We start from the raw sequence: 14,830 nt of genomic DNA, 5'->3' as shown, positions 1-14,830 counted from the left end.
CTTTTCCTGTCCGGGATCCTATTTCGGTTCAATCGTGTTATTGCAGATCGGCTGTTGCGAGCCAACAGACACGTTTGGAGCGCTGGGTTTTCAATGTAGTAAGTACTGCTTGAAATAAGAGAGTTTCTGCAGGTGGTGGGAGCCAGGACGGGTGGGGTAGGAGGCTTTAATTTGGAGATGAATGTGGACCACTGCCCTCTGCTGGACAGAAGAGGAGGCGCAACAGCCTGTCCTTGAGGGAAAAGATCTACAAATATTTTCCAAATTTTTTGTTCTGGCTTGCCATGGCCCTGTGGGCCAAACCCCAAGAACGTTTGACATTACCCCTCCTTTTGAAAAGCTTACAGATGGGACAGGGCAATGAAATTTCCCAGAAATGAAATATAACTTCACTCCGGGGTCAAATCAAAGAAACTCAAGAAAATTCTGTACTATTTCCGTTCTTTGTACAATACTTTGGTTGTAGTTAGTTACATGGAGAATAGAAATATATACCAAAAAAAAAAAAAAAAGAAAGAAAGAAAGAAAGCAAAGAAAAAAGCTGGACAACCGCAAATTCTTGAAAGATCAGCAGGCCCCAAACCCAGTAAAATTCTATTCACAGACTAACACATTAAGCTAAAATGCAGACTTGCCTTATTCTTTTTTTCACAATAAAAAGGTTCTCAGTAAGGGTAATAATCATGGGTTCCCTTATGTTTCTGAAGTTGTTCGGTCATGTTTGCTTACTCACGGAGACGTCAACTCCTGCCTCCTACAAAGAATACTAAGTTTCACCCTTTGGCACATTTCAAAAAACAGAGCTGGTCCATTTCGAACGTAGGACCCCCTTCCCCAGATGGTGAGTCTAGGCCCTGTTATACCTTTGACGGGGCGGCCGCTGGGGTGCTAATGTACCCCAGTGCCTTCCTCTCCCTGCTTTGGACTTCAGGGAAGAGAGCACAGGTGGCGAGCCAGTCCTGTTCTGAGGTTCGAGGCCCATGAGGTCACTTAATGGCACTTCGGACAGTAATGAAAGAGAGGAGAGATTTAAGAGTCATGGGAGACAGAAGAGATTTGGTTATAGAGAAATCTGGGAATAGGCAGTGGCTGGATTTAACAGATGTCAGCGTGTAACGGGCACTTTGTATGTCAGGAGTTTGCAGATTGTTCGTAAGGATGTGGCAGCAGCCTGCTAAGAGAAGAATGCAGCCTTCTTCCTCTCATCCCGCATCCCCCAGGCAGCGTGAGCGGACCGTGCTGAGAGGTGGGAGTAGTTCCTGGACCCAGCAGCATGGACAGGGTCAAACACGAGACCACCGAAGTCAAAAAAATGGCCACGGAAATGTTCGTGACAATCACACCGACACAGGCCTTCTGAGCTGGGTGTCCGATGTCCGCCCCTCGGCTCCAAACCTACTCTTCCTTGCCTTGCTCAGGAGGCCGGACGTAGACCTTGCACACATTTCTCCTTAGGCAGGAGAGGGTTCTGTGGGGATACGGCAGGAGGACAGACTCCTCTTCCTGGCCCTGGAGTGCCTTTTCCTGGCTGACTTCCTGCTGGAAATGGTGACTGGCTGGGCCTGGGACACCCAGTGGCCCTCCCTTCCGAGTTCCGGCTCCCTTCCCGTGGCTCCCTCAAGGCCAGCCTCAGCCCACTCGCACCCCTGTGGGGGGTTGCTGTTTACCATTTTGATCCATAATTCCCTATCCCCGTCTCGGCCTGACAAGCCAGAGTCCCTCTCCAGCCCCCGTGGGCTGCAATCCCGTGTCTCTGAACCCCAACCATGGGAAAAGGGTCCCTCTCCAAACTGTGGTATTTCTTTGGGTGCTTTCTCTCAGCACGAAGAAATTCTTTAGCATTTTCCCCCCTTTCTCAGTAGCTAGTCCCATATACATAATTAATAATGCTTTCTATTAAACTTCTCGATTGAAATGATCCTGCGGTTTCTTTCTCTTGATGGCGCCCTCCCTGGTCTACCTCTCAAGCCATGGCACACTCCTCTGAAAATGTCTAATAAAGTCAGATTTGGATGTCCTTGCAGAAGCATAAAATCAGAGCTTTGGGTACAAATCTGTATTGGAGATTGGAATTCTATGGCTCTGCAGCTGCCCCAATTCTGAAATGACTCAGGAGTTTTATGTTTCAAAATATTCGAATTATCTACATCCATCCAGCCATGGTAGTTTTGTGTATTCAGATCGGAACAAGATAAAAGAAGAAATAAGGCTGGCATGTTTTGTTGGAATCCTTCTGTGTAGCCTCAACTCTAATCTTAAATGGACCGATTTATTGATATAAAAATGGTCGTCCAGTTAAAAAATAACCCTTCTGCCATTCAAGTTCCTCTTTGGATTATATTCCTAAATCTTTTGCCCTTGAGTTCATGCTTCTGACATTCACCATTTAGATTTCCTCCCTGCTTTAGGCATCCTTGCTTATATGGCCTCCTACGAATACTTCCTTTCGGTTATTTCATTGATTTTATATCACTCACCAAAAAAAAAAAAAAAAAATTTCTCCCATTATATAATTAAGGTAAAATTTGAGTTTATGTTATTAAAAGGAAAAGATTGCATTTTTGCTTTTCAGAATTTCCAGGGACAATATATTGGGGGTCCAATTTTTTTTAACCTAAAGATTGGAATTTCGAGTTTTACAAGTCTTTTTCTATTTTTCACGTATCATATATTTTTCTCTAAAAATTTCATCTGACTGGGACAACACCCTGATGTGACGTTTATACTGAAAAATCATACATTCCTTCTAACCCTTATAATGACGTCATGATGACATTGACGTAATAGTAAAAAAATTTCCCAGCTTTGATGAGCAGACTTTGTGCTAAGCCCAGCAGTTGTAAGTGGCACCAGTACCTGGACGGTATGGATGCTCTGTGGGAGGCTTTGGAAACTTGACTCATCACACTCAGCTCCGTGTGATTATAGTTCCTCATCCACATTCTGCCTAGGGAAAGCAAAGCCTGAAACTCACAAGAACTCCCGCTGAAGGAGGTGCCACCTGACAGACAGGGAAACTGAGGTTCAGACAGGCTTAAGGACTTGCTCAGGGGCAGGCGATGGGAATGAGGGTGAGTAGGAAGTGGACTCTTCTCTTCATCTCGACTACACTGGACTTGGCTAGATGATCACTTATCTGATGAGGGTCGGAGCTTCTTGCATTTCAGTTACTTTTAAAAGACAGAGGTATAATAAAATAAGATGACTTTTGTGGTCATCTTGACTTTAAAGGATGACGTTGATCTCTAATTAGTTTCTCTTCATAATAAAACATTTATCACGGATGTGTTTGGAAACCGTGAAATATATTTTTGGGTCACTAAGGAGGTGTGGTGTAGACCTCAGACCAGAGTGAGGCACAATTGTATTTTCAACTCGCTTTTATAATAAACGGAAAGATTTATGTTTTAGATTACATTTAAACTCTACAATATTTCATTACTATGGTGACTCTACTGCAAATTCCACATTTTCAATTTTCTCAGGGCAGTGATCATAACAGGAGAAAATCTTTAAAAGTACATTTTAATATCCTTTTTAAAAAAGACTTTATTTACTTATTTGACAGAGAGAGAGCACGCACACAAGTAGGGGGAGTGGCAGGCAGAGGGAGAGGGAGAAGCAGGCTCCCCACTCAGCAGAGAGCCTGAGATGTGGGGCTCGATCCCAGGACCCCGGGATCATGACCTGAGCAGAAGGCAGACGCTTAACCGACTGAGTCACGCAAAGTGTAAAGTCATGCAAGTGTAAGGTGTAAAGTATAAAGTGAAATGTAGCCCACAGGTACATTTTGAAGAAACAATTAATTTGGGAAAAGCACAGGAATAAGATCAGAAAAATTAAATTCTCAGCGGGCTTTTTGGTCTATGTAACTATGGTGACATATCCTAAGACTCAATTATGTCATCAGTAAAATGAGGCTAATGATGACTATCATTTTTACTTCACAAGAATATTGAAAGGCAAAAAAATAATAGGTGGCAATTACTTTGAGCTTTTCTAAAGAAAGGTGTTGTATTGCTAACAGTTTTTTAACATTGTGTTATAATGCTGTTGACAACCTTTATAAATTATATATCTTATTTAAAATACGAAGTACTTTGAGGCAATTAAAACAAAAATAGACTTGTATGTGATTAAATCATATTTTTTAAATGGACACATTTTAACGTTGCCGGAATATGGCTTTAGAATTAGCCTGTCGTCTCTTTTTTATATGAAATGTAAGGCCTGATGAGGGACTTTTTTGGAACAGGTTTGGCCTCTGTCATGGGATTTCTCTTCCCACCACTAGATGGCGCCGTCTGAAGTCTAAAGCTCGTCAAAATGCTGATACGCAAGGATGATGGCCGTGTTCTGTATGAGGGCATGGTCTGAGGGGTCAGCCAAACCAAAGTCACAAGGTTTAGGTACTATTCCTGACCTTGCTAGGTTCCACCGGCAGCACGTGACTATGGTAAATTTCCTCCGACCTTGCTCCACTCCCCTCCAAAACTGACTCTAACATTTGACACCTGCCTCCTCTCAGGAGAGTTTACAAGGATGAATGAGATGCTGCTGCTGAAGACCACACCTTCTAATGAAACCTGCCAGTTATAAAAACCAGTTATCAGTAGGCGAGTATGTAACTAAGGTCTGCCCCTTCCTCTGTGTTAAAGTGCTTCTGAATTGGGTGACATCATTCCCACATGTGAAAGAACATTCTGCTGGAGAGATGAAAATGGCAAAGAGGGAGGAAATCGGACCTCTGAAAGAGAGTGCAAAGGCCAGGAGACAACCCCTCTGCACAAGAGAAGGGTAAGGGTGTCAAAACATTCTCTTCATTGCAAGAAGGAATCTTGCAAAGGAGTAGAACTTCCCCGGTTTGTTGAGGACAGGAGGAACAGATAAGAATTTCCGTGACATGAGAAAAATAAAAAAGATGTAAAAAGTTTAGAGGAGAAAAAAAAAAAAAGTTTAGAGGAGAGATATTTGGAAAGTGAATGTTCTTAGTTTTACATCAAACAGACCTGTTTCTTTCAAGCTTTTTAAAAATTGGGATCAGAACCCTTAACATGAGATCTACCTTCCTAACACATTTATAAATGTACAATATATTATTGATGACTGGTACAATGTTGTACCACAGACTTCTAAAGTTCATTCATCTTGCTTGACTGAAACTTTATGCCCATTGGTTAATAACTCCCTATTTCCTTCTCCCTGAAACCATCATTCCCCACTTTGGTTCTATAAATTTGAGTATTTCAGATACCTCATCTAGGAAGAATCCTGCAGTATTTGTCTTTTTGTGTCTGGGTTCAACCATGTTGTTTCACATTGCAGAATGTCCCTTTTTAAAAAGTAAGCCATTATATGTATATACCACATTTTAAAAAATCCATTAATTGGTCAACTGCCTTTTATGTTGTTTCCACATCTTGGCTATTGTGTGAAGTGCTGCAATGAATATAGGGTGTTAACATCTCTTCAAGATCCCGATTTCAATTTTTTTGGATAAATACCCAGAAGTGGGAGTGGTAGGTCGTATGGTAATTCTATTTTTAATTTTTTAATGAACTTTCAAACTGTTTTCCATAGCGGCTATACCATTTTGAATTCCTGCTAATAGTATGCAAGGGTTCCAATGTCTCCACATCTTCACCAAAACGTGTGTGTGTGTGTGTGTGTGTGCACGCGTGCACACGTGTGTCCCTAAGATTATGACCTGAGCTGAAACCAGGAGTCAGATGCTTAACTAACTGAGCCACCTGCACCCCTGTTCTGGGAGTTTTACAGTTTGGTGTCTTATGTTTATATTTTAATCCATTTGAGTTCATGTTTGTATATGGTGTAAGGGTCTAATTTTATTCCTTTGTATGTGGACAGCCAGTTTTCCCAGAACAATTTACTGAAAAGACAGTCCTTTCCTCATTGCCATACTCAATGGTAACAAAATGGAAAACTTTTTCTCTAAGATCAAGAACAAGAAGGATGCTTCCTCTCACCGTTTCTACTCAACATAGTACTAGAAGTCGTAGCTAGAGTAGTTAGTCAAGAAAAAGAAATAAAAGGCATATACACCAGAAAGAAAAAAGTAAAATTATCTCTTTTTACAGATGAAACAATCTCCTATGTGGGAAACCCCTAACTACTCCACAAAAATCTAGAACTAAGAAGTGATTTCAGTAAAGTTGCAGGATACAAAATCCATTGTGTTTCTATACACTAACAACAAATGATCCAGAAAAAAAATTAAGAAAACAATCGCATTCACAGTAACAGTGAAAAAGGTTAAGATGCCAAGGAATAAACTGAAGCAAGAAGGTGAAAGACTTGTATATTAAGAAATTAAACAAAACAAACGAATGGAATGACATCCTATGTTCATAGGTTGATAGATTTAATATTGAAATGTCCATACTACCCAAAGCGATCTATTAACTCAATGGAATTAGTACCCATCAACCCCCCATGACATTTTTACAGAAACAGAATACAACCATCTACATTTATATATTTCAAATATTTCCCATTAAAACACCTAGTATTTTTCTAGCATTGCCCATAAACTTGGCTTAGTGAAAAATTATTTTACTTTTCAAATTACTGCTTCATTATTTCAGTTATATTCAGCAAATAGGGAAAGAGAATTTTTTTAATCAGTTTAGTTTTGTGGTAAACTCACTACACTGAGACTAGATGACCTGGATTTCAATTTCAACCACATTATTCAGGAAATAATGAGAAATGAAATGAAATAATGAGAGTGATCATAACAAGGATTGGGAAAATCTTTCATTTGGATTGTGTTTTTGAATGCATACTTTTTTTGATATGTTAGTATTCAATTTTTATCATATTTTTCTGGGATGCAGTTTTCTTATCTAGAAAATGGGAACAACTCCTACTCTGCTTACTTCACAGGGATACTGGAAGAGTAAAAGACAGGAGAATACATAAAACTGCATTTAGAGTCACAAAACACTATGTAGAATGGTTTTTGCCACTCATGTGAAGAGTCAGTATGGAAATAATAATATTAAGGGTCAGTAGAGAAAAGAAGAATGAGACCAACTTAATAGGTCTGTTGTGAGAATCTGGAGACAATATACTTGAGCCTTATACATATCTGATACCCATGTATATTTTCCAAGTCTCCCCCAAATGAACGACACGAGGATAATAATCACAGACCAGCAGATCAAAGGGATTCTGGTTAAGGATGCATTTCCTGCCTCATCTTCTACCTACAATGTTTGAGCTGGTCTCAGATGATTCCAAGTTGTCTCTCGTGTATCAGGGCTGTGAAAGTTCTTACAGCATGTACTTTTACAGGAAGCTTTGTTTTTCCCTTGGGGAGACATTGCTCTGGGAATAAAATGGCCACAACAATATTCTCCGAGACAGCCAAAGACCACCTCCTCCATGTGCTAAAGTGATTATACAAAGAACCCGGTTTGGGCGTCAGGTTATGACGTTGCCCTTATTACCCTCCCTTTCAGTTTACTGTCTCAAAACATTTTTCCCAGTGTGCGACATACACTCCACACACACTGTGTGGTCAGAAAAATCTATAGATGCTTAAGTGCCTAAAAGCACTTATCTCTGTTCACAATAGCTTTATTCCTGGGATGAAATAAAATGCTTTTCAATCAGAATCTCTTAGCACCTGCTAATGAATACAGATAGAACCTACCCAACCAGAGCAGAAAGCCACAGAACTGAGGACAAATCAAAGATTTTCAAAACATCTTGAAAGAGCTATAAATGCACTTACCTGGGCAATTATGTCTGTAATTTCTGAATAACTACGGCATCTTTTTACACAAGACCGAGCCAAAAAGTCTTCCACCAGCCCTGTCCCAATGCGGTATCCCCTGTGATGAAGGAAAGAGTATGGTCTAAAAATAATATTTGAGTAGGGAACTCTATCAGTGTTTAAGAATGGAGTCCACTGTTTTGCACTGGCATGGATTACAAAGTAAAGCAAATTTGACAAGTTCAATCAGTGGCTATTTGGCAGTGAGCTCTTTTTTTGTCTTACAGACACAGAAGCAGAGAACAATTATCCGGGAAATAGTAACTAGTTTCCTATGAGCAGAGAAGCCTGAGGAGGTAAGCCTGGCCCAAATCTGGCAGTGTGTGTTAAAGCTAAGGGAGGTTGGTGTTTGTAGCCTAATGTGTCTTATTGGCAACTAACTTTGTCATCAGCAGCTGTTGATGGAAACTGAATGGGGCTCTAGCTACCTTGTCTGCCGTAGGTGTGGCCCTTGGGCGCTCATTCTTCCCTTAGCATAGTTATCATGGTAAGAGGAGAGACATGTCCAGGAGGGGCTCCAGGAAGAGAGGAAGAAGGGAAAAGAAAAACCCGTTTTTGTTGCCCGTGTAGGTTTCTGCAGTTAGAACTCTGAAGTTTAGTGAAAAGAAAAAAAAAAGCGACATTCAGAAAATTCATTTTTCATTCTAGGGAAACTGAATCTAGGGGACTTGGGAGAAAGTCCTTGCATTATCTGTTGGCCCCACCCTCCTGCACACGGGCTGAGTGGTTCCTGACGTACAAAGCTGAAGGCATCCGAGATGTCACAACACAGCAGAGTACGAGGCTGAAATGGCTGAGCAGACACTTCCGACAACACGGAGCTAAGAACTTTCCATCTAGTGGAGCAAATATGACCTCCGTGGTGGGAATAAAAAGGAAGAAGACTGCTTTTGCTGAGCAACTGGCACGACATTGGTCTTTTGATTTCACAACCACATGTACATAGACAAGTGAAATGATGTGAATGGAGCAACAGAAGGCCCACTGAGATAAAGACACCACGTGCGTAAAGGGAATGTCTGTCCCGTGGGGCCTAAAAGGGGGAAGATACTTGGTGGTTGGGTGGTTGGGGGAGACGGGTTTGATGTCAGAGTGCTCATTACTTCACGACATCTATGAGCTATTCTATTGCTATTTCGGAGTAGGTAGAGACATTCGGTTTGGCTTACTTGCCTTCTGAGGAAACTATTTTGTGAGTCCAGCTAGAAAGTTCACACTGAAAAAAAACTTTTGAAGAACAAAATGTATGCCTTGTGGAAATAGTTGTACGAGGATTTAAAAAATGTTGCCAGTGTTTCCTACTTTTAATGTATATCTACAGCCATGGACAGTGGGCAGTGATAGAAAGCCAGAATGCTGGGGTGCCTGGGTGGCTCAGTTGGTTAAGTGGTTTGCCATAGGCTCAGATCATGATCCTGGGGTCCTGGGATCTAGCCCCATATCAAGCTTCCTGTTCAAGTGGGGAGCCTGTTTATTCCTCTCTCTGCCCCTCCTCCCTCATTCATGTGTGCTCTCTTTCCTGCTCTGCTCTCTCTTAAATAAGTGAACAAAATCTTAAAAAGAGAGAGAGAGAGAAAGCCAGAATGTTATGGTCAGTGCAGCATGTGCGTGTGTGTGTGTGTGTGTGTGTCTGCACACACACATATACACAGCACACACATATACACAGCACACACACACGTACACACACATTTTGCTTTGGTCAAAGGGTCTGTTTGTGTAAAGTAGATAGTTTATACATAAGATTAAAAATGCAAGATGTTGGGGTGCCTGGGTGGCTCAGTGGGTTAAAGCCTCCGCCTTCGGCTCAGGTCATGGTACCAGGGTCCTGGGATTGAGCCCCGAATTGGGCTCTCTGCTCAGCAGGGAGCCTGCTTCCTCCTCTTTCTCTCTGCCTGTTTCTCTGCCTGCTTGTGATCTCTGTCTGTCGAATAAATAAATAAAATCTTTATAAAAAATAAATAAACAAAAATCCAAGATGTTTTTAGCAGAAGGTAGTAAAGAAATCCAAATGCAAATTATTGCTTTTCTCAAGGCAAGGCCTTTCGGTAGCCTCTCAAAATTTATTCCTTAATATTTCATTCTTATTTGTTAAAACGTGCACCCAAGTAGTTAACCAAGGGTTTTTTTTTTCAGTCAAATAAATGAGTTTTTTCATTTTCTACAGTTGTTCCACAAAACAATGCAAATTTAACATAAGCTACATAAAATGATGTGTATTCTGGAAATGCTGTATCACATGTTTAAGGATGACCTAAGGGTAAAACAGGTTAAGCAGCACCCACTATTAAAGACACTTTACCTTAGCAAGTACTCAGTGAAAAAAAAAAGTTGCATGGACCAAAATAAATATAGGACAATGAAAAAGAACTTCCGAGTGGAAGAAGAAGAAGCTTAGAAAGGGAGGAAACCAGGGTTCAAAAATAACCTTTCAATAAATGGTGCTGGGGAAATTGGATAGCTATGTGTAGAAGAATGAAACTCGACCATTCTCTTACACCATACACAAAGATAAACTCGAAATGGATAAAAGACCTCAATGTGAGTCAGGAATCCATCAGAATCCTAGAGGAGAACATAGGCAGTAAATTCTTCGACATTGGCCACAGCAACTTCTTTCAAGATATGTCTCCAAAGGCAAAGGAAACAAAAGTGAAAATGAACTTTTGGGACTTCATCAAGATTAAAAGCTTCTGCACAGCAAAGGAAACAGTCAACAAAACAAAGAGGCAACCCAAGGAATGGGAGAAGATATTTACAAATGACAGTACAGACAAAGGGCTGATATCCAAGATCTATGAAGAACTCAAACTCAACACACACAAAACCAATAATCATGTCAAAAAATGGTCCAAAGACATGAATAGACACTTCTCCAATGAAGACATACAAATGGCTAAAAGACACATGAAAAAATGTTCATCATCATTAGCCATCAGGGAGACTCAAATCAAAACCACATTGAGATACCACCTTACATCAGTTAGAATGGCCAAAATTAACAAGACAGCAAACAACAAGTGTTGGAGAGGATGTGGAGAAAGGGGAACCCTCTTACACTGCTGGTGGGAATGCAAGTTGGTGCAGCCACTTTGGAAAACAGTGTGGAGATTCCTTAAGAAATTAAAAATAGAGCTTCCCTATGACCCTGCAATTGCACTACTGGGTATTAATTCCAAAGATACAGATGTAGTGAAAAGAAGGGCCATCTGTACCCCAATGTTTATAGCAGCCATGGCCACGGTCGCCAAACTGTGGAAAGAACCAAGATGCCCATCAACGGATGAATGGATAAAGAAGACATGCTCCATGTTTACAATGGAGTATTATGCCTCCATCAGAAAGGATGAATACCCAACTTTTGTATCAACATCGATGGGACTGGAAGAGATTTTGCTGAATGAAGTAAGTCAAGCAGAGAGAGTCAATTATCATATGGTTTCACTTACTTGTGGAGCATAAGGAATAACACAGAGGACATGGGGAGATGGAAAGGAGAAGGGAGTTGGAAGAAATTGGATGGGGAGATGAACCATGAGAGACTGGGGACTCGGAGGAACTAACTGAGGGTTTTGGAGGGAGGGGGGTGAGGGGTTGGGTGAGCCTGTTGGAGGGTATTATGGAGGGCACGTATTGCATGGAGCACTGGGTGTGGTGCATAAACAATGAATCCTGGAACGCTGAAAAGAAATTTAAAAAATAAATAAAAATTAAAAAAAAAAAAAAACCTTTCAAGCTTTCCTTTACGTTGTCTTTTTTTCTGTTTTCCAACTAAAAACACAATGAACCCTTTTTAAAAGCTCTAAAATGCTCCTGTAGGCTAAATTTCCCCTTCAACCTTTCTAACTAAGTTTTCTAGTTAGTACAGGCTTTCTAGTCATTGCCCTGCTAGATTCCTTTTCAGGATCCATAATTAAGAGGCTCCAAAAATGTTGACAGATATTATTGTGCAATAATCTGATGATCGTATAATTATTCTGAGAAAATTTAAGGTTGAATTTGTGCAGGAGGAATCTCCATTAATAAAGACAAGGATAATGAACTTTATTTTAAAAGGAAGGGGTGGGTTTCTCCCTTTAATATATTTTTAAATAAAGCATAGCAACGGCAAAAGCATTCAAACAATAAAAACACTGCATAGGAAGAAGTAAATCTGTCTTCTACATGTCATCCCCTGTATCCAAGTTCTCTCAGGCAGATGCCATTAGTAATTCTTTGTATATCCTTCCCAGATGGTCTGTACTTAGGTAAGCATATGTTTATTTTAGAAGGAATTATATTAGTACAAACGACTTCTGAAAAGAATGAAATTTGATGATCCGTCACATTTGTTAAAGGAAAAATCTCTTTTTACCATACTTTTGCTCATAAGTGACCAGCAAAGAGATGAGTTCTACCTAAAAAAAAAAAAAAAAAAAAAAAAAAGTTCCATGCTTGATTTTCATAGAAAAAACTTTCCTCCCTCTTACTTTATACTTATGACAACCCAAATGGCAGTTGCCAGAAATGATGTTCAGTTCGAAAATGTGATTTATTGAAGTAATAGAAAAGCTCGTGAAATGAAACGAAGTCATTAGAGGTGGACAAAATTCAGGGATGTTAACAAACAATATACATTCCATGAGAATAAAAAATTCTACTTACATTTTATTTAAGTATTTGTTCACATCTTCATCTTTTTCATAATCTTTACACAGTTGGGCAGCCAGAGCTCCATAGGTGGGGACAAAGAGATCTTTGTTCTAGAGAAAAGAAGGTTAAAAGGTTGGTTTTACTTCATAGGCAAAGCTATGGACAACGTGCTACGCTATGTTTTTTAAACAAAATTTTCCAATTGTAATTTCAATTCCAATTGCCTTTGAGATCATCTGCTCATTTTTTCCCACCCTTTTACTAATTATTGCAACAATTTTGACTTTTAAGAACATGTTGTAGCCATATTTGGATCCATCGCTGATGAGCAAAGAGCTGTGCAATGAAATTAGGAGTTAGGGTGTGGGTGTGAGGCGGCTCCCTCGGCGCCTGAGTAGAGGGCGGGTGTGGCCGGCATTCTGAGGAGACCAACTGGGCTGCACGTGCACTCGCCCTTTAGAGCACTTTCCTGTAGGCTTTGGGGGACAGCACACGGGACCCCCGGGCAGGCCCAGGCAGCTCCCTCAAGGCCCCCTTGGCCCGAAGCGAGTTCGCCCAGGCTTTCCAGCCAATTCTCACGAGCTTTCTGCCCAAATTGACATGATTTGGGCAGAAAGCTCGTGAGAATTGGCCGGCCTTGCGCAGCGATTCAGGCCACACTCGTGCCTGCTGTTGAGAGCGCTTTCTGGCCAGATGTGTTGCAAACATCTGGGAACTCTGGCTGGGGACACCCAGTTTCATGGGTGGTGAAGTCAGAAGGAGAGTGTTTGGGAATTCTCCTGGATAGAGGCATGCTGGTGGCTTCAAGGAGCTTGGCATCAGGAACCCTGGGGTGAATTTCATGCCTGAATGCATGAGTCAGGTTATCCCACAGGTTTTCCATTTCCTCCTTAGGCAATTGCTGGCAAGGAATGTTCTGCTTAAAGCAGAACCCACCTGCACTGTTGGTGGGCATGCGGGCTGTTGGGTTGCTAGAGGGCAGGGGTGTGGGGGGAAGGGTTCAATGGGTGACAGCTGTTAGGGAGGACACTTGTTGTGATGAGCTCTGGGTATTCTATGCAGATGAGGAATCATGAAATCCTACCCCTGAAGCAAAGGACTTACCACTGCACGGAAACAAATTGGAATTGAAGTCAATGAAGGAAAGAAGAAGACCACGTTGTGCCTCATGAAGAGTGAGGTAAAAATGGAGTGACTTTCGCTCTCCTGTTCTTTGGATGATCATTTTCAAACACACTGTGGTAGGATAGGCTAGTTTCTGATTGTGTAAGGAGCCCTCAGAAAGCCGCCAGGAAAGATTCAGATCTCAGAGCATGTACATGTCCCACTGATACGTTCCTTCCAGTTGGCCCAGGTACAAGGTAAGTGGAGAGAAATATGGCAGAAGAGGAAAGGAGGTGTTAAGCATTCAGAAGGCAGTCTTCTCCCTTTTTCATGAAAGACTCAGGCCAGTGTAATTTTGAAAGAAGGAAGGGGGATCCCAGAGCTTTGCCGCAGTTGGGAGTTCCAGGTCTGCCTAGAGCTGACAGGGGTCCCTGAGGTGAGCTGAGCTAAGGGCATGGCAGACCCGATCTTCCAGGGCTGAGGTGGGTTCCCTGGGGTGCTGAGTTGTGGGTGGGGTCAGGCGGCGTGTCAGGCTGCGGGTTTGTAGCTGGAGGCTGCAGAAGGTCGGGGTGTCCTCAAGGGGCATGCAGGTTTCTCAGGCTCTGAAGGGTTCTGCACAGCTCCAAATGGCACAGTTTCCATCTGGGTGGCAAGCAGACTCCTGGGGTGTGGCTCTGGGGTCCTGAATCTGGAGGGCTTGGGGGACAGACCCCTGGGGATGGAAGCCTGAAAACCGAACCTAGGGTTCGGGGTAGGGCCTAGCATCAGGGGAGGCCCGATCTGCCAGCGCTGAAAAGGAAACCCCAAGGGGGCTGAGTAGAGGGAGGGTTTGGCTACAGGCGTCCTGGCTTTTAGAGCGTTTTCTCACAGGGTTCGGGCCGCAACCACTCGGGACCTCCAGCCAGGCCCAGGTGGCCTCCTTGAAGGTCCACACAGCCAAAAGCGAGTTGGCCAAGGGTTTCTGGCCAAATCTCATGAGCATTGTGCCCAAATCAATATCTACTTGGGTAGCAAGCTCGTGAGAATTGGCTGGCGTTGTGCAGTGATTTGGGCTGCGCTCATGCCTGCTATTCAGAGCACTTTCTCGCTACGGGTGTGTTGGGACCATCTGGGAACTCAGGATGGACCCACTCGACTCCACTGAGGGCCACAGCTGAGGGGAGCTTTCCAGGGCCAGAGTTGAGGGAGGGGCTCAGGCCAAGGCTCAGGCTCCATGTTGGTGGCCCGGTGGGGCGCTGAAGGTAGGGGTGGCCTCCGGGGGTCATGCTGATTTCTCCCACTCTGAGAGTTTTG

The 14,830-nt window shown here is 42.3% G+C and overlaps 1 protein-coding gene across 1 annotated transcript in view; it reads right to left on the bottom strand.

Moving 5' to 3' along the window:
* TRAPPC3L (trafficking protein particle complex subunit 3L) overlaps window positions 1-14,519 on the bottom strand; it is a gene marked incomplete at its 5' end in the record, with an annotated part of 38,995 nt that extends 24,476 nt beyond the window's left edge. The window contains 3 exon segments of the mRNA XM_080805879.1: window positions 7,760-7,859; window positions 12,446-12,543; window positions 14,406-14,519. Coding sequence (XP_080662005.1) covers window positions 7,760-7,859; window positions 12,446-12,543; window positions 14,406-14,519 — 312 coding nt within the window.
* Window positions 14,520-14,830: the final 311 nt, after the last annotated feature.

Source organism: Martes martes (assembly GCF_963455335.1).
Source record: "Martes martes genome assembly, chromosome: 6".
Lineage (NCBI taxonomy): Eukaryota > Metazoa > Chordata > Mammalia > Carnivora > Mustelidae > Martes > Martes martes.
This window is presented reverse-complemented; position numbering and strand designations above follow the sequence as displayed.